Genomic DNA, 25,111 nt, shown 5'->3' with positions numbered 1-25,111 from the left:
CTTCAGTTGTTTTTAATATTTTTTTTTTGTGTTAAAGGAGTAGTTCCCTTTCAGAACAAAAATTTACAGATAATGTACTCATCCCTTTGTTCATGTCTTTCTTTTTTCAGTCGTAAGGAAATTATGTTTTTTGTGGAAAACATTTCAGGATTTCTCTCCATATAGTGGACTTCTATGGTGCCCTGAATTTGAACTTCCAAAGTGCAGTTTAAATGCAGCTTCAAAGGACTCTAAACTTTCACAGCCGAGGAAAGAAGGGTCTTATCTAGCAAAACGATTGGTTAAAAAAAAAAAAAAGTTTAATAGCTATTTCTTAACCACATTTTAACTAATGTGTCAAAAGCCAAAATATAACTGTTTGCACACACTTTTCCTTAAATACAACTGACAGTTAAAAAAAAAAAAATTATAATTGTGATAAATTTATGCACAACAGTATGTCCAGATTGATTGTCCCAGATCACCAGTTAATTATGCATAAATGGAGGACTCCTATTAAAGAAATGTTGTTGCAAAGAAGAAAATTAAACAATGTAACTAGAGTCCGTTCATTGTCCATGATTTTTTTTAACCTTTTTATGTTTAATTAGGCTCAGAGGTGCCATGCGTGCAATAAAATTCATAAATTCATGTTGAGATTAATGTTTTAAATATAAAATTTTGAATACAGAGATCTGCCAGCAGGTGGCAGCAAGAGACTGATTTAATTACTGGATCATATTCCTTTGATTTGTTCGAACGGATGGTTCATTCAGGAATAAAGCAAGTGACTCTTTATGAATAGGAAATTGAATCATGATACTGTCTACTTTCCCGAGCGTCTCGCATGCTGGCTCCGGGCCATCGGCCAGTCCTCAATGTCGAGCCCTGATTTGCATAGTTGTCAAAATGAATGTCCTGTGAGTGATTTATAATGGATGCTCACCCATAGATGTGGATCTTGTGTTTATGCACATATGAGCACCAGCATCAACAGATGTAGAATGTATTTGCTGTATTTTTCATTTGTATGTTTATTTTATGATGGATACAAACAGTCAGTCCAGTTCAAATGGACAGGTTTAGTGAGTGTTTTTTTGGCATCTCCCTGTTGGCAGGTTCACTTACTTAAGAAAAAGTACTCTGAAGTTGTAAAGAATGTCTGAATTAAACAATTCAGGAGATTTGAATCTGTGTATGTGTGTATATATATATATATATATATATATACATGTTAAAAGCCAGGACCGAGCAGAGGGTTTTCTTTTAAATTCAAAAGTATAGCTTTAATTTAAAGTTAGTTTTAATATGGAGGTTTTTTTATAGCGTGCAGTAGAAGAATAAAAAGGCAAAACAAATGTTTTGGTTAATAAATAATGTCAGGCATAGGGGGGCCATGCAAAATTGACCCGAGAAGGAGGTTGAGACCCCCTGATATAAACCACTTTAATTTGGACACTCGTAACATCTATAAACATATTCATTTCTGTAGAGCTGGACATTTTAATAAGGATCAAATGATTTAGTTTAGCTTGAGAATGAAAACCAACCTGGGCTGCGTTTCCCAAAAGCATCGTAAGCTTAAGTTGATCGTAGCTCCATTGGTTTCAATGGGTCTACGATGTACTTTAGCTTACGATGCTTTTGGGAAACGCAGCCCTGTTTGTTCCTCAGTGTCTTCTTGTTTGATGCGAACTGTTTCTTGTATCCAGAAGTCTTCACTGTCCTCATCAACAAAAGCCATCTTGACAGCCTCGAGTCGATTTCAGCGAGTTCTGCAGGAGTTTTTCTATTTTTGGCAAAAAGAAAAAGAAACACAAACTAAATCTCTGGGTGCGTTTTTAAATCGCTCCCTGTTTCAGTAGTCAGCACACTGGAGTCAGTCAGAGAAATATAGAGAGATCAAAACAAACTAGCACTCAAATTAATAGAAAACACCAAATTTAAGATTAATATTTCTATGTAAGTTTTATGTTTACATATTTGCACGTTATATTTGATCACACTTTGATGAAATCATTTGTTGTCCTTACACATGCTAGTTCTCATTTTGAGCAGCAGGTTTCATCAGGAGATTCATAACAGTGAATCATTTTGAGAATGAATTGATTTAGTTGTATTTTACACCTCGTGAGCCATGTTTTTTTTACAGGTTTCTTAAATTAGACATACTTAATGACATATGCAGCCTTCAAATGCTCCCTTGAATTGAGAAGCAGCTCTCTTTCTCTATCACTAAGTTACTTTGCCAATGGTAGAACTAGTGTTTAAAACTGATTCACGATAGAGAAAGTGAAAGAGATGCACAAAATAACCTTCGTTTATATCACTGGGTAAAACATATTAACGTTTCATTCGGTATTTGTATTATTTTAATTTTATATACAATCGTCTAAACGAGTTGTGACAGCTTTAAATGATCAAAAAACAACAAACCTTTCTTCTGCTGGACCGCAGTCCGTCGTCTTCTTCTTTTAATTTTATGGTGGGTTGCGAACCAACTTCAGAGGTGCATAGCGCCACCTACTGTGATGGAGTGCGAAGAGTATGCTCTAACTCTGAGGTCTCAAACTCAGTTCCTGGAGGGCCGCAGCTCTATCTCCAACCATGCTCCAACTCACACCTGCTTGGAAGTTTTTAGTAATCCTGAAGACCTTGATCAGCGGGATCAGGTGTCTTTAAAAAAAGGTAGAAATCAATGAACCGTATTCATTTTCCCTGAAAAAAGTTTTTTTTTTTTTTTAATACAAAATTGCTTTCATAAAAGAACATTACCACTGAAATAAGATCAAATACAGTCCATAGTATTCTAATATTTCCAGATTTATTCATTTTCAGTGTGAATCCCTGACAGTGTTTCAGTAACTTTCCAAAAGAGGAAGAAATAAATAAATAAACAAAATAACAAGAGATTGATTACAATAGTCAAAAGAGTGATAGATCAAATATGTCATCACACCCCCTTTGTAACAGTTACACAGCAGCATGAACTAGTTTAATGTGAATTCAATGGCAAGGTATATCAACATAAAACAGTGTTATAAATTTACATAAAAATCGAGAATAATATTAATAGATTCACAATGTTAATAACTTTAGAAAAGCATCATCATATGGATACGAAATTCTATTCTATATACAACATTTCTATGATATATTTGTGATTCTACGGAGCAGTGCACCAATGGGACTTTTATTTTGCTCTGGTGATGTGACGTCATAAAGCTGCGCCTCGCTCCTCATCTGTTGTGATTCACCCAAAGAACTTTGATTCACCTAAAGAAAGGTTTGTGCTTTTAAAGTTTTTAAACCAATAGACATTGTTGCATCAATTAAAGCGTTTTTACAAGCTATGTAAAATAAATGTAATGCTTTATTTAGTGCCAGTGAAAACGTTAGCCTTTAGTAACAGAGAAGGTGCGTCTCATTTCTCTCTCTATATCATGAATCAGTCGTGTGATGATAAGAAGTGATGAGAGAAACTGAGAATCCGAATCATTTGAATCAAATCTTTTGTGAAATGATTCAGTGATTCGATTCAGCGGCACGCGGACTACAAACGACAACAACAAACACAAACGTGAATGACAACCGAGAATGATTTAATTAAAGTGTAGTATATTAGATATGGTGTACAAATAATTGAATACCATATCTAAATCAAAAATAGCCGGCCTAAGTATGAACCTTATGGGTAATTCGTCTTTTTTACAAATGTAAATATAAGTCTATTAACTCTGTCTAACTAGTGCACTGACTACTGAACTTGGAGCTGATTGAGACACACCCAGAGATTGAGTTTGCTTTGATTGTACTTTCTGTTAAATATTCTCATTAAACAGGACAAAGTGTAGAAACACACAGAAAAACTCCTGGAGAATCAACAGAGATCCATGTGACACACTATTATGAAGATGGCGTTTATTAAAGAGGAGAGTGAAGACATGAAGATTGAAGAAACATTGAAACATGAAGATACTGAGGAACAAAGAAAGATGGAGTTTATTAAAGAGGAGAATGAAGACATATTTAGAGTCAAGCATGAAGATACTGAGGAACAAACAGGTTGGTTGGTTTTTTACATTTTTTCTGTAACATTAAATCCGACATTTGCTTCTAAATTTAAAACGATTGATTTTCTAGCACTTTGGTAAATATGCAAAAGTCTCTAAGAAAATAATAAATTTTGCACAAAGCAAACCTTGAAAATGTGAGTAATTGTATTTGGTGACTGCATGCTGCCTACAAACAGTGCTGTAAATATAAAGCAAGTCTGACAATAAAAAAAGCCAAAACAAAAACACAAACAAGTTACATTTAGTTGTAATTATGTGAGGTGTAAGATTGTAATAGACCTTTCTCACAGAAACTGGAAATACGCAATCGCAGGGTATGCAGACTTCCTGTGTAATGTCAGCACAGAAGAAAGCCGGGTAATTTAAAATTAAAATGGAGAGAATCTACACAACTTCCCTCACTCTTGCCAAAGATAACTTTTGCCGACCTGATAAGAGTCGTGGAGGAAAACTCCGTCACAAAGAGGAACAAATTGGATAAAGGATATACATTTTTCCATGAAGTTTATCCGGGACGTTCTAAAACGCTTAACGTGAAAAACGCTTAACGTGGCTTAACGTACGTAAAAAACGACCAGGAAATTTCTGTCAAACCTTACTTGTAACAAACACTAACTACTATCAAAAGAACAAACCCTTATTCCACAGATAAAGTGAATAATATCACGTTAAAGGTTGTATCAGCGATTTCTAGCCTAAAACATAAAGTGTCAATTTCAGCTGACCTTTCATCACGATCCGCTCGCTGCCTGCCCCATAAATTGTCTGTGAAAAAAACGCGTCTCTCTGGTCAGCCTAGGGTCCGAGATATGCTAAAAAAAAACAATCGGCACTACCAACCTTTCCACACATAAACAAACATTGTTCCAACCAATCAGCGTCAGGGGTTTGGTGTTGTGGACTTTCGCTCCGCCTCCCTCACATCCCTGCACCAGTAGGAAAGTCCACAACACCAAACCCCTGACGCTGATTGGTTGGAACACTGTTTGTTTATCTGTGGAATAGTTAACAGCGTCGATTGTTTTTTTGGCATATCTCGGACCCTAGGCTGACCAGAGAGACGCGTTTTTTTCACAGACAATTTATGGGGCAGGCAGCGAGCGGATCGTGAAGAAAGGTAAGCTGAAATTGACACTTTATGTTTTAGGCTAGAAATCGCTGATACAACCTTTAAGTGTTTTCTCCCCCATAGAAGCCCATTATAAGGAAACTGCTTAACGTGGTTTAACTTACCTCAACAGCGTCCAGGGAAGACCAATTTTCTGTTAAATTTCACTTATAATAAACACTTTCTGTTCTCAAAAGAACGAGCTCTTATTCAGCATATAAAGTGATCGCCCCCCATAGAAGTCCATTATACAAAAAAAAAGCTTAACGTGGCTTAAAATTTTACTTATATGGGGGGCGATCACTTTATATGCTGAATAAGAGCTTGTTCTTTTGACAGCAGCAAGTATTTATTATAAGTAAAATGTAACAGAAGTTTGGTCTTCCCTGGTCTCTGTTAAGGTAAGTTAAACCACGTTAAGCTGTTTCCTTATAATGGGCTTCTATGGGGGAGAAAACGCTTAACGTGATATTATTCACTTTATCTGTGGAATAAGGGCTCGTTCTTTTGATAGTAGTAGTGTTTGTTCCAAGTAAGGTTTGACAGAAACTTGGGGTTTCCTGGTCGTTTTTTACATACATTAAGCCACGTTAAGCGTTTTAGAACGTCCCGTTTATCCATAACTTTCAAGGTAAGTAACGTAGCTAACGTTAGAGAGCAATCAGGCTAACAAATTAGTACACTTAGACCCAGGACTAGGGTTATAAGGTTATGTATGGATAGTATAGAGGACATGTACAACTTTATTAAAGCAATATAGTCGTGATGTTACAAACAATATGACATTCACTGTCTGCCTTTGGTCTAAGTGAACGTCTTGTGAGTAGCAGCTAGCGACGATAGCCTAATATTAACATTAGCCGAATGCTGTCATCATCAGTTAACATTTTATTTTCGAATAGCTTGAACCCATTTTCGTTAGCAGGGAAGGAGTGGAAAGATAAATAAGGCTGCTTTTGGGCATTACAAGAACAGCCCAGTACGCTACAACAACTTTTGCTCGATGTTTGCGCCATCTTTGTTATTTAACTGGTTACCGGCATACCGGGGCGGAAATAGGTTTACACAGCAATTACGTATTTCCGGTGTAAAATACGGAAGTTGTGAGAAAGGTCTATTCGGGCTTTAACGATACGCAATATGAAATCGAAATCGCGACACTCAGATCCAGGATCCTGTGTCGCGGTGTGATAAAGGAGAATCGCGACATACCCCGTGACTACCTTTCCAATCATGTGACGCCTGCCTGCAAAAGTTGAGCTAGTTGAAGAAGAACGTGAGGAAACATGGCAACCAACCCAGAGATTGCAGACCCTCCCTCCTCATTTAAGTCAGCAGTATGGCAACATTTCGGAGCTGTATGATCCATAAAATACAGAGAAAGGCAGGCTATTAATAAAGAAAAAAAATCCAGTGCGTAAAATGTCATAGTAAACTGTGTCCGACATGAAAACCACGCTAGTCATTGTCCCATAAAATGACAAATAGCAAATAACACACAGTACTTTCATTACGTTTCATTTATTTTGTTTTTGTAATGTAAAATGAGACCTTGTTGTTTGCAATATGTTTACCCTGAGACCGCGTCGCGAACACCAGCTCGACCGCAAAACACTTTCACTATGAGAGAAAGCGGCAGCCGCGCAGAGATTCCACCGCTTCACGCGTCCCATGTGAAAGGGCTTTAAAACGGTCTTCAGACAGAGCGTGAACACAAAACGGGACCGTTTGAGAGCAGCGTCAGCGTGTACCGGATTGAGTCCAAAGAGCAAATACCCGTGCATGTCTCCCGCACTGCACCTGACAGATAAATATTATTCCAACATTACGTCAGTTTCAGCGGGTCACCCGTCGGGTAGGACCCGTCGCACACACATAGAATCTTGCATCGCTAGCATGTTTAAAGAATTTGACATCTTGACAAGTTTAACACTATCATGTAAATTTTTTTTTTTAAATTCAGTTACAGACAGACCTTATCAGTTCATTTTAATACAGAAGGTTTTTATTAAACCTTAAAATGCGACCTTGTATGAAAACTAAGAAAGCTGTTGAATTTTTTTTTTTAAATAAATCTTTTTTTTTTATTTAAATTTGTTCAAAATATCGTGATACGTATCGTGACCTAGGCATATCGTTACACCCCTAATTGTAATGTATTAGTTGTACACTTCTATATCTTGTATGTATAAAAAAGGAGGGAATAAGGGGGAAAAAGGGGGAAAGAAGAAGGAACAAAATATATATATAATAAATAGATAAAGAGAAAAAAATTAAGAAAATAATTCAAGTAATAATAATACAATTAAGTAAATAAATAGATGAGCGCTGTTCAGGAGCATCAGAGTGGAGCAGTAGGGCATATTTATAAAGAAGGTTCTGTATTTTACCATGAGAACAATATAAACCAGTGGTTCTCAAACTGATGGAGGGGTACGTGAACAAAGTGCTGAGCTTAAAGTGCCCCAACTTAAAGTAACATTAAAGCAAGTATTTCTGACAAGCAAAATTTCACTTTTATTATAAAAACAGTTAAATGGGAGTAAATGGTCAAGTGACATTAAGTTACCTCATTTTTGCTGTGAAACCTGACTGCATTCACACCAGCAGCGTACGTATGATTGAACGCCCACAGAGTGCTGCTTTAGCAAATCATGCTGCTGTTCATTGTGTCTTTAAAGTAAACTTGTAGCACTTAATAGTAGGGGTCGACCGATTATTGGCGCCGATATTAAGCCTTTTTACGATTATCGGAATCGGTTATTTTCAAAACCGATTTGCCGATTAAAATAATTTAATCTTGAAATGCGCTCTTTGGCTCCGACGCAGCCTGTCAGAGCTCACCACTCTGTGCCCCAGAGCAGTATCCGCCCACCGCGCATCTGATTTGTTGGGAGTCGCGAGCCCGACCAATCAACTGGAAGGCTGAAGGCACTGAAGACACAGAACGCTTGCTGGAGCTGCGAGCGGCAGTAATCAGTTGTCTCTCAAAGGTAAGTCAGCAGCAGACGTTGATTGTGTTTCAGTAATTCACAATCCTTTACGGTGAAGTTGCAAAAACACCTCAATGTTATCTTGATTTCCCGGATGCGGAAAACACGGACGGAATCGTGGAATCCAGTCATATACCGTATTTTCCGCACTATAAGGCGCATCTTCAATGAATGGCCTATTTTAACCCCTTAGCACGTACGATCACACCGGTGTGATTTGTCTTGGCTGGTCCCTGATGCGTACGATCACACCGGTGTGATTCGAACGTTTGCCACATCACGTCATCAGCTGCTGAATTCAAATCTGTTTTGGCGCGTTGGCTGGCTCTGAGCCAGATCGGATGCAGAGTGCTTGTCATATTATCACAACTATTCAGTGTTTTCAACCATATAATGCTTATGTGTATTTAAGTGTCTGAAACCTAAAATAAGTACCAGCAAAACCATACATTTATAGTTTGTAAAATACACACTGATGTCTATGGAAGCGGCAATAATGATCCTACAAATATATTCTGACAACATATTTCATTGATATCATATACAGATTATGTAGGTAACTATAAAGTGCACACTCCTCTTCTCCCAGCTCACCAGAGACTTAATTTAATGTCTTTCGAGAGGAGAGGATGAATTAGCATGTTGTAAATCCCACAGCTCGGATTCAGCGCAAACAAACATGGCAGCGCCCATCACCCGGTACAGATTAACTAATGCGGTCATAATAAAAGTATTTGGATTTTTAAATACATTTACTTGCACATATTTCGAAATCGGAATATCATATATTTCATAATATAGTTGTCACGGATTGGCCAGGCTCCACACCCTCTGTCACGCCCAGATCACCGTCACCTGAGTTTTAATCACCATCACCTGCACGCCATCATCACCACCACGAATAAAGCAGCACGCCACACCAAACTCACTGTCCGGGCTCGTTCCCACGAAAGCGGACTGTAGTGTCTCTCTTCCCAAGAGTTTCGCTATCAATCGTTACCTAAAATTACTTACCTGAATTCTGTCTCGTTCCAGTCTTCCGAGTTTCCAGTCTTCCAAGTTCCAGTCTTCCAAGTTCCAGTCTTCCAAGTTCCAGTCTTCCGAATCGCCATCTCCAAGTTTGTCAGCGTCTGCTCTAAGTGGTGTGTGCCATAAGTCTGCGATCACTCCGTCCACGGGATCGGCCACTCAATCCCCGCTGCACCATTCCTGCAAGAAAGATCACATCCCGATTCAATACCCTGCTCATTCAACTCCCATCCTCTCAACGTCTGCCATACTCACCAGTCTCAGGGTCTTCTCACATCTCCGGCATCGCTGCATTCAATAAACATATATATCTGTTGCACTTACCTTGTTGTCCTGTCTGCTTCCTAACAGAAGCCCGGACCTGAAAACAGTCAGCAGCATGAACCCACAAGACCCGTTTCAAGAGTTGGTGGACTCGCTGAGAAAAGTCCTTCTGGCTTCACCATCTGTCACCCCTTCCGCACCACCGCTTGTCACGCCTCCCAGCACTTCTTCGGATCCGCTACCATCCAGTCCCATGGCCCGACCAGCGCCATACAATGGCGGGGCGGAGGAGTGCAATGGATTTCTTCTGCAGTGTTCTCTGATTTTTACAATGCAACCTGCGCTCTACCCCACTGATCAATCTAAAATTGCATTTATCACCTCTCTCCTCACAGGACCAGCGTTAAAATGGGCAAACTCTATTTGGCAGCAGAATGGACCGGCCACTCGTTCCATCCAGACTTTTATCACTCACTTCAAGGAGGTCTTCAGTCGCACGGATGGAGAAATATCAGCGGGTGAGCAACTGTATCATTTGTCTCAAGGATCTATGTCTACTCAGGAGTATGCCCTACGATTTCGCACCCTCGCAGCGGCCAGTGGATGGAACGAGCGGTCATTGCTGACCACTTACCGCCTTGGTCTCGAGCCTCGCCTTCGTCTCCAACTCGCTGCCCTAGATGACGCTATGGGGTTAGAGCGCTTCATCCAACAATCCATCCGATGTTCAGACCGCATGCAATCTTACCTCTCTGAAACCTCGACTACTGCACTCCTCCGCCCAGCGGACATCGCCAGCCCTCCAGAACCAGAACCTATGATACTGGAGTCTGGTAGACTATCTCCCGCTGAGCGACAGAGGAGGCTGACCCGGGGTTTATGCCTCTATTGTGGTGCTAGTGGGCACATCAGACTGACGTGCCCCCTCCGTCCTGTTACTGCTGCGGTGAGTGTCATCCAGTCAGACGTTGAAAAAATGTATCCCTTGTCTACATGTGTGCAGTTAACCACTCCTACGTCTTCCATCGTAGCCCACGCCCTCATCGACTCCGGGTCAGCGGGTAATTTCATCTCGGGGAACCTCTGTCGCCAGCTCCAACTCCGAACCGAAGCTTCGTCGAGCGTCTACCAGATCCAGCCTATAACCCGTTCCATCACCACAAGACCAAGGATCCACCGGAAATGCCAACCCATTTACCTCCAAATCGGAGTCCTACATCAAGAGGAGATTCAGCTACTGGTTCTGGAGGGCGCCACTATGGACATCATCTTGGGGCGCCCGTGGCTGGCGAAGCATAATCCCATCATCTCCTGGGGCAGTGGAGAAATAATTCAGTGGAGCCATGCCTGCTTTCCCGAGTGCTTTCCAGAACTTCCCCTTCCTGTTCCGAGACCCATACCTGTCAACGCCACGTCTATTGAAAGCCCCTTGGAGAACCGTTCTACCCAGATTCCGGAAATTTACTCCTCCTTCCAGGACGTCTTCTGCCCCAGGAGAGCTTCCCAGCTGCCGCCCCATCGGCCATGGGACTGCGCCATCGACCTGATTCCAGGCGCCCCTCTGCCCAAGGGAAGGATCTACCCGTTGTCACTTCCGGAGAGTAAGGCCATGGAGGAGTACATACAGGAAGCATTGAACCAAGGCTATATCCGTCCGTCCAAGTCCCCAGCAGCTTCCAGCTTTTTCTTTGTCGCTAAGAAGGATGGAGGGCTGCGGCCATGCATTGACTATCGAGTGTTAAACCAAGGTACCGTCAAATTCAAATACCCCCTTCCTCTCGTCCCTGCGGCCCTGGAACAACTAAGGTCAGCCACCATCTTCACCAAGTTGGACCTCCGCAGCGCATACAATCTGGTGAGAATACGGAGGGGGGACGAGTGGAAGACGGCTTTCGTGACCCCTACCGGGCACTACGAATATCGGGTCATGCCCTATGGCCTGGTCAACGCCCCCTCCGTATTTCAGAACTTCATCCACGAAGTCCTCCGGGAGTTCCTCCACAGATTTGTTATAGTCTACATAGATGACATCCTCGTGTACTCCCGGAGTGAGACCGAACATATCCACCACGTTGCGGAGGTCCTCCAAAAACTCAGGGAGCACCAGCTGTTTCTCAAGGCAGAAAAATGCTCATTTCATCTTCCATCTGTTCAGTTTTTGGGTTACATCATCGACCATGAAGGTATCCGCATGGACGAGAGGAAGGTGTCGTCCGTCACATCCTGGCCCCAACCATCATCTGTCAAAGAGCTTCAGAGATTTCTTGGCTTTGCCAACTTTTATCGTCGGTTCATCAAAGGATACAGTCTCATTGCCACGCCGCTAACCAACCTACTCAAAGGTAAACCATCCAAATTATCTTGGAATCCCGAAGCTGCCGCAGCCTTCCAGTCCCTCAAGAGAGCCTTCACCAAATCACCCATCCTGCGACACCCCAATCCTGAACTCCCTTTCATCGTCGAGGTAGATGCCTCCACTACCGGCGTGGGGGCAGTTTTATCCCAGCATCACGGAACCACTAAATTGCTCCATCCATGTGCCTACTTCTCCCGGAAGTTCAACCCGGCGGAGAGGAATTACGACATCGGCAACAGGGAACTCCTAGCCATTAAACTTGCCCTGGAGGAGTGGCGACACTGGCTGGAGGGAGCCAAACATCCATTTCTGGTATTGACCGACCACAAAAACCTCCAGTACCTCCGTGATGCCAAACGCCTATGTCCACGCCAAGCCCGATGGTCACTCTTCTTCTCACGATTCCAATTTACCATCTCCTACCGCCCAGGTCCTAAAAATGTCAGAGCCGACGCCTTGTCCCGAATTCATGATTCTTCCGATATCACTGAATCTCCCTGCAACATCCTCCCAGACAACATCATAGTCAGCCCCATAGAATGGTCAGCCCCTCCAAGTGTCGCCACTCCCGTCCCTCGTCCTCCGCCGGGCTGTCCTCCTGATCGTCGCTACATCCCCAGGACACAACGGGTAGATCTCATCCGTTCCATCCATACTTCCCTGGGCACCGGGCACCCCGGGACCAACAACACCCTCTCGCTGTTGTCCGAACGTTTCTGGTGGCCTGGGATGGCAAGGGATGTGCAGCGCTTCGTCAAAGGATGCCGAGAATGTGCTATGTCCAAGAGCCCCAGACACTTACCAGCAGGCAAGCTCCATCCCTTGCCGATCCCGAACCGCCCCTGGTCACACCTGGGAGTCGATTTCATGACGGATCTACCGGAGTCGGATGGAAACACCTGCATCTTGGTAATTGTGGACCGCTTCTCGAAGTTTTGCAAGCTCCTACCCCTGAAAGGATTACCCACTGCCTTTGAAACCGTGGAGCTCCTGTTCAATAATGTCTTTCGTCAATACGGCATACCTGAGGATGTGGTATCCGATCGTGGTCCACAGTTCATCTCCCGCCTCTGGAAATCCTTCTTCCGGCTCCTAGGTGTGACCGTCAGCCTCTCCTCTGGCTACCATCCGCAGTCCAACGGCCAGACGGAGAGGAAAATCCAAGAAGTGGGGCGGTTCCTCCGGACATTCTGCCATGGCCGCCAGAACTCCTGGAGCCAGTTCCTGGGCTGGGCCGAATACGCCCAGAATTCACTGCGGCAACCATCCACCGGCCTCACACCATTCCAGTGCGTCCTCGGGTTCCAACCACCTCTATTCCCCTGGAATGGTGAACCATCTGAGGTCCCCGCAGTGGATCACTGGTTCCGGGAGAGCGAGAGGGTCTGGGACGAGGCCCATCACCACCTACAGAGGGCAGTCCGCAGACAGAAGACCCAAGCGGATCGGAGGAGGACTGCGGCTCCTGAATTCAGGCCAGGTGACCAGGTTTGGCTGTCTACCCGAGACATCCGTCTGCGGCTGCCCTCCAAAAAGTTAAGTCCCAGGTTTGTTGGTCCCTTCCAAGTCCTGGAACAGGTAAACCCGGTAACATACAAACTCCAACTCCCTCCGGAATACCGCATCCATCCTACATTCCACGTCTCCCTCCTAAAACCATTTCACCCACCTCTCACTTCCTCCACAGAGCCTGGCCATGAAGAGGAACCTCCTCCCCCCCTGATGCTGGATGAGGGCGCCGTCTATTCCGTCCGAGAGATCCTCCGGTCCCGTCGTCGTGGTGGTCTCCTCGAATATCTGGTAGACTGGGAAGGGTATGGACCTGAAGAGAGGTCATGGGTCCCAAGAGAAGACATCCTCGATCCCACGCTCACCGAGGAGTTCCACGCTAATCACCCGGAGTTTCCTGCACCTAGGGGACGAGGGAGACCACCACGGCGCAGAAGATCTCGGCCCTCAGGAGCGGGCCCTGGGGAGGGGGGTAATGTCACGGATTGGCCAGGCTCCACACCCTCTGTCACGCCCAGATCACCGTCACCTGAGTTTTAATCACCATCACCTGCACGCCATCATCACCACCACGAATAAAGCAGCACGCCACACCAAACTCACTGTCCGGGCTCGTTCCCACGAAAGCGGACTGTAGTGTCTCTCTTCCCAAGAGTTTCGCTATCAATCGTTACCTAAAATTACTTACCTGAATTCTGTCTCGTTCCAGTCTTCCGAGTTTCCAGTCTTCCAAGTTCCAGTCTTCCAAGTTCCAGTCTTCCAAGTTCCAGTCTTCCGAATCGCCATCTCCAAGTTTGTCAGCGTCTGCTCTAAGTGGTGTGTGCCATAAGTCTGCGATCACTCCGTCCACGGGATCGGCCACTCAATCCCCGCTGCACCATTCCTGCAAGAAAGATCACATCCCGATTCAATACCCTGCTCATTCAACTCCCATCCTCTCAACGTCTGCCATACTCACCAGTCTCAGGGTCTTCTCACATCTCCGGCATCGCTGCATTCAATAAACATATATATCTGTTGCACTTACCTTGTTGTCCTGTCTGCTTCCTAACAATAGTGAGCATGCTTGTGAATATTAATAATAAAAAATGAAAAACAACATAAAAGCGATCCATGTGTCTTACAGTGCTATTGTGGCTGCGGTGTGTCACATGACGCGTCACCAGTGATGCGAAACATTCTAAAATAATAAATTTGTCGCCTAAAAAAAACTCACTCTTTGGAGTTAGAATATTTTAAACTCGTGTGAAAATTAAAACCGTTTTCATATATAAGGCGCACAGAATAGAAGAGGCAGTCGGGGACGCATTCTGATTGGATGTTTTCCATGTTTTTTTATTAGTAAACTCATTTGTAAAAAAAAACTTATTTTATTAAAAGATAAATTAATGTTTTTATGCCTACATTTGCACTGCACTGTAAATTAAAACTAATGAAAATTTGTAGACACATATCGGTTCAAAATATCGTTTATCGGTGTATTTGATCTGTAATAATCGGTATCGCCATCGGCCCTGAAAAACACATATCGGTTGACCTCTACTTAATAGCATGAAGATCAAATGTTGACAGACTGTACATAGAGATCGATTTAAGAAACTCTCTTCGATACAGAAACATACAGTGTGACTTACTGCTTTTCATCTTTAAAATATGAGCAAGAGTGCAATTTTCTCTGAATATCCAAAGTATTTCAAATGTTGATTTTCTAAATTAAACAAAAAGGCAATATTAAGTGAAGATTTTAAATTTTAAATGTAGCCTACATTTTAAACACAATATTATCAGATTTTACAACAAAGCAATAATAGATCCAACAAAATCCACAACAGAACTGGTGTGAGTCTCCAAGAAACAGCCGTGTTTCATCAGTGAATGAATCTGCAGCTTTCAAATTTTCAATGTCATTTTCATTTTGTCTGCATGTAAAGCCTGATAAAGCTACCAGTCTCGGATGGAGCATTGTTCCCTTGATCTGAGAGCTAAGGTCTCTTCTCTGTGAGCTCTGTGCGCAGTCATATCAGGTTCTTAGGCTTTTTTCCTCCTTGTTAGGCTGCTCCTGTCTTTGAGCTTCATTCTAGAGCAGGAGAACGAACTCTGGTCCTGGAAAGCCACCGTTCTGCAACTGTCCGTGACTGCCCTTATGGTTTAGTTGGCAGTGTCTCCTAACCTTAACTCAATTTATATCATGTTATGTCAAGCTCTGGGGGCTGTTTCAAAAAGACTCTAAGAAAAGCTGGGATTAAAGTCCAAAACCTGACTTGAGATAAACTAACAAATCAATCTGGGTTAAAGTAGTTCCATAAATGACCATTTAAGTGACACAATCTCACTAATGTGATCCTGGTTCAGTGAGTGAAGGCAATTTGATGTGCACGCTTGTTTTTAAGCAGTCCTTAATGTCGGTTTAATACATATTGTTTAATACATTTGAGATGTTGTGTTTTCCTCAGGGCATATTCTTCATCTGTAAATGTTAGAAAGTCATGCAAACGTATGAAGTTTACTGTCAGGAGTAGTGATGCTCCGATTGATCGGCCACCGATCATGATCAGCCGATATTGGCTAAAATAGCTTGATCGGTGAACCCCAAATGCGCTGATCAAAAAAGCCGATCATTTGACGTAAATTACTCGCGTGACTTTTTCACACGTGCATGCACGCACAGCTAAACAACAGTAGAGCGGAGCTTACCAGTGGCAACATGAGTACTAAATTCCTTATTCGTTTTGTAAGGGTAGTCTTATTATTGGGCATGTGACTAAGTTGTGCGTGTACAGAGCGCTGACTGTAGTTTTGGCAGAGAAGTTTAAGTTTACTTTCGGTTTCTTTCTCTGCCATCTTCAGTGAGTGGTAATTGTGCGTGCTTGAATGTAAATGAATGTATCTTTCTATACCCGTCATATTGCAATAATGTTACCGCTGTATGTCTGATTGTTGTCATCAGTACATGTTGTAGTTCAGTTCATACAGAATAGAAACGGTGCGCGTGTAATTCACGTGCGTATGTTTAGCGCCATTTTATCCCATCGTTATTCTAATGAACGCATATAGATGTTACTGAGGTGAATGTTTGTTTCCTATATACAGACGGATTCGGATATATCGTGTTTAATTCAGCCTAAACCACATTTTACTACCTTTATCCTAATGACTGCAATGCTGGATAATATAATCCTTACATCATCTTAAAAAGCAGCTACAAATAACAAGCAAAGAACATTTACATTATCAAAGAACTTCATCATTAACTGGTGTAGCCTAGTCTAGTGCGAGGAGCACTTTAAAAAACACTCCAGTTATAATCAGTTTATCTATCTACACTGTATGCTGAATAAAATCTCTTGCATGTGTCCACTCTATGCATGTGTTTATACCACGGCAAGTTTCTGAAGCATCCTAGAACCGACTCTCTGCACTAGATCGCTAAAGTTAGATGCCTTTTTGAGCAGAAAAGACTCCCTTTTGAGTCTTGCTATCGTCAAAGCCATCAGCAACTGGCGATATCTCTAACTATCATCGATGCACTGTACTATCGTCTACAACCCTAACTTGGTGTTTCTTCAAGATCTTGACTGTAGCCTTTTTCTACAGTTACTTTTTCCCAATATAATTAATTTATAGTTAGTTTCATTTCTACAAATGGTGCAATCTCTGCTAGATTATAGATAAAAAGATTCCCATTCCCCTGCCATTCTGTGATCGGCAGTGATCGGCGTTTGGCAGATCAAGATCTTGGTGATCGGCCCCAAAAGTGCTGATTGGTGCATCTCTAGTCAGGAGAGGACAAAGGTTACACAAGTAAACGAGTGCTAAATGAGATCTAGCATACATGCATTACAAATCTACATGACTGGTGTTACCTGCTCTGTGGCATTAAACTGGGGTTAACTTTTATTTATTTGTTTTCCCACCTTAGGCCCAACAGCACTGAATGAAACTGAAGAGAAAGATCAGTTTGAAAATCTTCATGTTTTCATTACTGGAAAAGAATCATTTTGTTCCTTAGAGTCAGAAAATACATCTACACAAAAAAGAACTGGGAGTTTTTTCACTTGCTTTCAGCGTGGAAAGAGTTTCAATGAACAAGGAGAATTTGAAGTCCACAAGAAAATTCACACAGGAGAGAAGCCTTTCATCTGCCGACAGTGTGGAAAGCGTTTCAGTCAGAATTCAAACCTTAAAGTCCACATGAAAATTCACACAGGAGAGAAATGTTTCATCTGCCGACAGTGTGGAAAGAGTTTCAGTCAGAATTCAAACCTTAAAGTCCACATGAAAATTCACACAGGAGAGAAATGTTTCATCTGCCGACAGTGTGGAAAGAGTTTCAGTCACAAAGGAAACCTTAAAGTCCACATGAAAATTCACACTGGAGAGAAGCCTTTCATCTGCCAACAGTGTGGAAAGAGTTTCAGTCAAAAAGAAACCCTTAAAAAGCACATTAAAATTCACACAAGCGAGAAGTATTTCACGTGCCGTCAGTGTGGAAAGAGTTTCAATGAACAAGGAGAATTTAAAGTCCACAAGAAAATTCACACTGGAGAGAAGCGTTTCATCTGTCAACATTGTGGAAAGAGTTTCAGTCACAAAGGAAACCTTAAAGGCCACATGAAAGTTCACACTGGGGAGAAGCCTTTCATCTGCCAACATTGTGGAAAGAGTTTCAGTCACAAAGGAAACCTTAAAAAGCACATTAAAATTCACACAAGAGAGAAGTCTTTCACGTGCTGTCGGTGTGGAAAGAGTTTCAATGAACAAGGAGAATTTAAAGTCCACAAGAAAATTCACACTGGAGAGAAGCGTTTCATCTGTCAACAGTGTGGAAAGAGTTTCAGTCACAAAGGAAACCTTGAAAGTCACATGAGAATTCACACTGGAGAGAAGCCTTACACATGCAGTCAATGTGGAAACAGTTTCAGTCAACGAGGAAACCTTGACAAGCACATGAGGATCCACAATAGAGAGAGCCTTTTTACCTGCCAACAGTGTGGAAAGAGTTTCACTCTAAAAGAAAATCTTAACAGGCACATTAAAATTCACAAAAGTGAAGGCTGACAGATCCCCTCAGTGTGGAAAGAGTTTCAACCAAAATGTATAAAACAGTTTAGGTCTTTGATTCTGATTGGTTGAGCCACATCTGAAGCTGTCGTAAATTACTCTACAAACCGACATTCTTTGTTGCTCGGAAAAAAAACAATGTAGGGTCTGGACCAATCAGACGCACAGTTCATTTATTAGATCCACCAAATAATAAATTTTTCATTAGATTAACAAATGAACACACACCCCCTTCACCCAATCCACAAAACTGGCTACCATGATGTCTTCAAATGGTCTTACTATGGCATCCAGGACTCCTCTGCCATAATCTTTACCACTCAAAAGTATGTAGAGAGAATTTTCCCCAACTAATACTCTAAAAAAGGACACATACTGCCATAGGAACTGACTGCTTTCATTAATTCTTAGAAAAACCTTTCTGTGAAGAAACACACATATCTTTAGATCATTGTGTGTTATTACTGTTAATTTATTTTGTGTTGTGTAATGTTTTAATGCATGTGTTATAATAAATCACTATGTAGTATAACCACACAAAATGTTTGTTCTCGTTGAATTTGTTGATCTGAAAGATCTTTAGTAGTTTTTACATGAACAACCAATCCCAGTACATATGCAAATACCATGCTTACAAAGAGTCGTAAACTTTCCCTCCAAAAGCAAAAGTCACCATTGGCTCTCTAGCCTCCCAATTATCAATTACCCTGGCCTCCCACTTAACTTTATCTCCTGACTGTGACCCCTATAGGAGATAAAGGCTCAGTTCTCCAGGCTTTTCTCAGTTCTTTTAGTGCCTTGTCTCATCACCTTGACATCTTCTGGTTGATAAGTCCCAGAGCCGATGCTGCTGTGCCTGGGAGGCCTTAAACTCCTAGGAAGATGAGGAAAATCCCATGCCCTGGAGGGCCTCCGGATGTTTGGGGACCGGGTCTCCTCCATGTCTGCTTCATGCCTTGCGGGACGGGGCTATGGTTCCCACACACTATTAAACATTTACATGGAGGAACCTTATGAACACAAGTGCGCTCACACACACTGGTGCACACACAAGCATTCACATTGGTGTAAAAACAGGTGCTCACAGACACATTTAAAGGAAAAAACAAAACAAAATGGAAGTGATGTTATCAGCACAAATAGACTGATCCACTTATTAAAAAAAAGAAAGAAAAACTCCCAATCACCACAGAGTCAGGACATCTTTGGAATTCATTGCTCCTTAAACCCAGTAAAGACTGGGTGAAACTCGTTAATGACCAAGGCAATGCAAGGATCATACATTTAACTAAAAAAACATATTTGTTTAATTTGTTTAAAAAGTTTAATTTGTAAACCCTGTTGTAAAACGGCACTGATGGTTTCATTCAGGTGGTTAACTGACTTTTTTTCATAGCCTCATTTTTCTTGTTTCTCTAATGGCTCCATTTATCCAATCTGACTCGCCCTTCCTCCATGTATGAGTGATTGTATGTTTGTTGTTTAGATTAGTCATGTGTTTGTCCTTTATTAATAAAACTCTTGTGCACAAATGAGTCTCTGATTCTGCCTTGTAAATTAATGTCCCTTTACGATTCTGATCAAGCTACATGCTCTAATGCATTATTATTGTAAGAATATTATTTTTTTGTGGCCAAGAAAATATAATTGCTTAGAGTTACTGTGAAATTAACCTGAATGTTCACTGGACGAACAGCTTAGTCGATGGTGATATTTAATTCTGCTACAGTTAATACTGACAGCTGACATAAATAATTGTTATCATAATTAGTCATAAATTAATTATTTATATACATTTCCCTCTTGAGCTAATTCACAACAACTATTTGTGAGGAACTACAGTTAAAGTCAATAGTTTACATTTCCTTTTCAGAATCTGCAAAATACTCCCTTGTGAAAAAACCCCATAAAGGATTCTAATTAGAATTTCTATCATATTTTGGAAGCGTTCCTTGAATTCCATTAGGAATTGTCTAATAGGACAAGACATACATTTCCTGTAGGATAATTTCTACATGATTTAATGGGATTCAATTTTATCTTGAATCTCTTAAAAAGTACTACTTTTTCATTGTATCTATTACTAACAAATAGTTTTTGCAGTTTACTTAAACTCACCTTGATGTACTTTCAGTTGCATAACCTGCATTAGTGCACAGCATTAGTGCAAAGATTTCTAAGGAACTGATAAGATTGATGAAACAAAAGACATTTCAAAAGTATTTTAACTCTTTCCCTGGCAGCATTTTTTTTTTTAATATGTAGGATTTTATTTCATATTTGCTGGGTTTTTGAGCATTGTACAACCTGAAAGTGAGGTGCCCACGCCACAGAAGCATCCTCTCATCAATGCATATTGCTGCATTGTTGCAAAGTTTTGCATCAGTGTTATGCTGATACGGTTCATGGAATTTGGACAAGAGGTGATTTAAAAAGGGCAAGACTTTTGTAGAGCCCGTCAGTGTCACTGGCTGGCCTTGCTGTATTATCATTGAAGTGAAGAAATAGTTTGCTGGCAGTTCATTTCATGAGGTTCAGGATCTTCAGCTAGATGGCTCACAGCGGACCCTGTCTGGTCAGCAGCAGGACCAAGTTGATGTGCTTCACTAGTCTGACCGGTGTTGTACCTGTAAATAATTATATGAATTATATGTGTATTGATCACCCCTATACAACAACACTGACACACCTGACAACTGGACAATGTTTTTGTAATGTATTTACTGATTCAGGAATGTCATAGGAAATTTTCAACATTGAAGACATGTCAGAACTGCCTAGAAGCCTTGTTATTTACTTATTTACTCTTATTTACTGAAATTGCTAATACTTTTTAGAATTTAATACATTGATGTTAAACTACTAGTAGCTAAGTTTGACTGTAATGCATGGTTGTCTGTTGTTGCTTTGGTAGTGGTCACATCCACTGCTGCTCTGAGCTCTGGATCGGCTGCTGTCCATGGTGCTGAAGCTCCACAGCTTCACAAATCAAGAATTAAGCCAGACCTGCAGCCTCCTTGACAGGGATAGGAACGTACACTGTAAAAAACAACATATAGAATCTACTCAATAAAATGGGGTAAACTGATGTAACAATTTGCACTCAGTTTGTTTGGGTAGATTCTATCCTATATATCTGAGTAAAGAATACCTGAATTTAAGAATCTACTCAATAAAATGGGGTAAACTCAGGAAACAATTTACACAGTTTGTTTGGGTAGATTCTATCCTATATATCTGAGTAAAGAATACCTGAATTTAAGAATCTACTCAATAAAATGGGGTAAACTCAGGAAACAATTTACACAGTTTGTTTGGGTAGATTCTATCCTATATATCTGAGTAAAGAATACCTGAATTTATCAGCTAAGAAAAACAAAAAAAAAGTAGGTAAAGTCTACACAGCAAAAAGCGCAGTATTAAATGAACTCTCCCGGGAGTTTATTTGAGTCCATACTCAGAGTGTTAAAATCAACACTGAAGCAGTGTCAAAGCTAATCAGGTAATTAAGTGATTCATTGAGTGGTGATTGAAAATGATTGAAGACACCACAATTTTTATGTCACCATTATAGTGGTCTGTGTTAGCATTAGTTGGGCTCTTGACCTGTAGATTTTTAGCATTAAGTTTTGTTTAGCTGTTTAGTTAAACTAGCCAGACAAGCTAAAGAGCAAAACTCATGCAGTGGTGATAATTCTGCTTTAAAATAAGCTTAATTTGAGCCACTGAAAGCGTTTAGAGTGTAGTCTTTTAGTTCTATATCCTTTATTTATTATAACTGCTTTGGGATTTCACAGCAGCTAAAAATAATAAAGCCTTTTTTATTTTATTTTTTGATTGGCTTTTTTACAAGCTCCTCTGATCAAAAACTTCTAAGAGTTGCCCTTTTAGGCACACACAGACATCAGGAATCAGCATATGAATCTCAACAATGGTGACAAACAGCATATTCAGAAACAGATCAACTCTAAACATCACGGAAATCATCAGCTCATAATTTATTCATGCCGCAATGCATGATGGGAGACACGGATGAGTTTTGATTGGCTACAACATACATTTTTGATGGTCACCATGGTTGTGATTCTCATGCTGATTGGTGATGTCTGTGTGTCTATATCTAAAAAATGTGTATACTTTTTTGTTAAAATAAGCTTCAATAACACCTGTCTGATTAATCCAGTGTAAATAATACATAAAATATAACTCAGTTATTCAGGTCACTACATTATGACTTTGTCAAAGCATGTTCAACACCATATAATCTAACTTCTTCTGGATTGTCTGACCGTTATAACTCAATTTTAACACCCAAACAAAACGTAATGTTAAGAAGTTATTGGTAAAGAGCTAAACTAATGCTAACACTGACCTCTATAATGGTGACTTACAAAATTAGATTTTCTCCTTTTGGTGATTCTGCTTTTTAACATCAGGTCTTTAATAATGGTCAATAATCACTCAATGAATCACTTAATTACCTCAAAAACTCTAACACTGCTTCAGTGTTCATTTTAATACTCTTGAGTATGGACTCAAACTATTGGGAGAGTTCATTTAATACTGGGCTTTTTGCTGTGTAGACTTTACCTACTGTTTTTTGTTTGTCTTAGCTAATCAATTCAGGTATTCTTTACTCAGATATATAGGATAGAATCTACCCAAACAAACAGTGCAAATTGTTACATCAGTTTACCCCATTTTATTGAGTAGATTCTATAGGTTGTTTTTTACAGTGTACTTTATGGTCATTCTCTATACAGAAAAATATACACACATTTCAGGCTGAACTGATGTAGATTTTAACACACCTCTCATGTGAAATTTTGAATAACTAGTTCAGCACCTTTTAATCCACAACTCATGTCAATATTATTTTTATGTCATATAAATTAAAATGTTGTTTTTTTACTTTTAAATCTTTTGTTAATTTGATGTTTGTAGATTAAAACCTGACATTAATAAATAACATTTATTTCTGCTTAATTTTGTCTGAGCTAAACTGGCCAATAAACACACATTTACAAAAATAAGCAAATAAAATTAATAAAGTAGAAATGCAACTAAAATACATCACACTTGTTTGTACCCACAAAAACATGTAAACTTTAAAAACAAATTTACAGGATTTACAGTTGCAAATTATATATATATATATATATATATATATATATATATATATATATATATATATATATATATATATATATATATACACTCAAAAAAATGGTTTTGTGCCATTGTTGGTTTTATTTAAATATTTTATTTTAAAACAACATATATATATTTTGTTGTCCGCCAAAACACTATTGCATTGTGCTTAAATAACTTAAGCTGTTTAATTATCCACTTTACTTAATTATGAATTGTTAAAGTAACGCAAAGGGTTTAATTTCACCATTCAAAAACGGGATGTGACAATTTCTAAAGTATTTGATGAAGACACGTCGTCATGATTGATCATTATTACAGACACCTGATGTTAATAAGCAGAATCACCAAAAGAGGGAAAAAAAATTTAAGCAACCATTATAGTGGTCAATGTTTGCATTAGTTGGGCTCTTGACCCTTAAATCTTCAATGTTAGATTTTGTTTGGCTGCTTTTACTGAGTTATAACAGCTAGACAAGCCAAGAACAAAAGTCATCAAGTAGCATTGACTGTACTTAAAATAGCTATCATCATATAGTGACTTAAGTACTTGACTTAGGTTTTCCTTACAGATTTCAAGAGAACTGTGAACAAAAGATCTGTCAGTTTTGGCTTTATGAGACAGATGAAGAAAAAAAAAAAAAGCTTTTTTGCTTTTAGACACACAGACATAAAGAATCAGTGTGAGAATCACAACAACGGTGACCACCAAAAAACCAAGTTGTAGCCAATCAGAACTCATCCATGACTCCCATCATGCATTGCGACATGAATAAATTATGAGCTCTTTGGCCTATTTTTTAGTAAACCAAAACAACCTGACTAAACTTAATGGTTTTAAGTTAAAGGACATTGATTACATTGATTTGGTTGGACATTACTATTTCACATTGATTTTCCTAATTCAATTGTGTTGTCTTAACAGAATAATTTTGAAAAGATTGAAAAAAATCCTTATATGTTAATAATAAACAATTTGGTTGTTTGGAACCACTGTCCATAATTGAATTGAGTTAGTTTAAAGAATCATTTTTTTGAGTGTATATATATACAAATACATAAAAATTAAATTATGTATAAATTATATAAAATTTAATATAAAGTTGCTGCCTTATTTTGTACATTTGGAATTTGCAGAATAACATGACAAATATATATTGAATTTTGAATAACATTTATAAAGTTCAGTATTTATATAGTAAATACAAAAATAAAATATATGAATATATAAATATGTTTTACATATAAATATATATAATATAAAATATATTTATTAACATATGTCAAATAAAACATTTGACATATTGAATTTTGAGTAAGATTTATATATGTTTTATTAAATCTGATGCTGTCCAAGGTGCTGATTCAATACTGTAGCTACTTTGGCCAATAACCACACATAAAAGAAATATAAATAATTGTTTCATGTAAATAATGATGTAACGTTTTTACTGGAAGGCTGTAGGGTGTCTTTTTGTGTTTACATTTGCTTTAAGTTCACATTTGAGCAGAGCGCAAAACTGCAGTGAGCGGGATTCGAACCCCGGTCCAGACGTTTACCTCAAATAATGTGAAAAAATCTGAT

The 25,111-nt window shown here is 39.9% G+C and overlaps 1 protein-coding gene across 1 annotated transcript; it reads left to right on the top strand.

Moving 5' to 3' along the window:
* Positions 1 to 3,825: 3,825 nt before the first annotated feature.
* LOC141341258 (uncharacterized) lies at positions 3,826 to 18,808 on the top strand. The gene is made up of 2 exons (XM_073846402.1): positions 3,826 to 4,044; positions 17,234 to 18,808. Exons 1-2 carry the CDS (start codon positions 3,888 to 3,890, stop codon positions 18,370 to 18,372), a joined length of 1,296 nt encoding a protein of 431 aa, XP_073702503.1. The 5' UTR covers positions 3,826 to 3,887; the 3' UTR covers positions 18,373 to 18,808.
* Positions 18,809 to 25,111: the final 6,303 nt, after the last annotated feature.

This window comes from Garra rufa, chromosome 1, assembly GCF_049309525.1.
Source record: "Garra rufa chromosome 1, GarRuf1.0, whole genome shotgun sequence".
Taxonomy (NCBI): Eukaryota; Metazoa; Chordata; class Actinopteri; order Cypriniformes; family Cyprinidae; genus Garra; species Garra rufa.
This window is presented reverse-complemented; position numbering and strand designations above follow the sequence as displayed.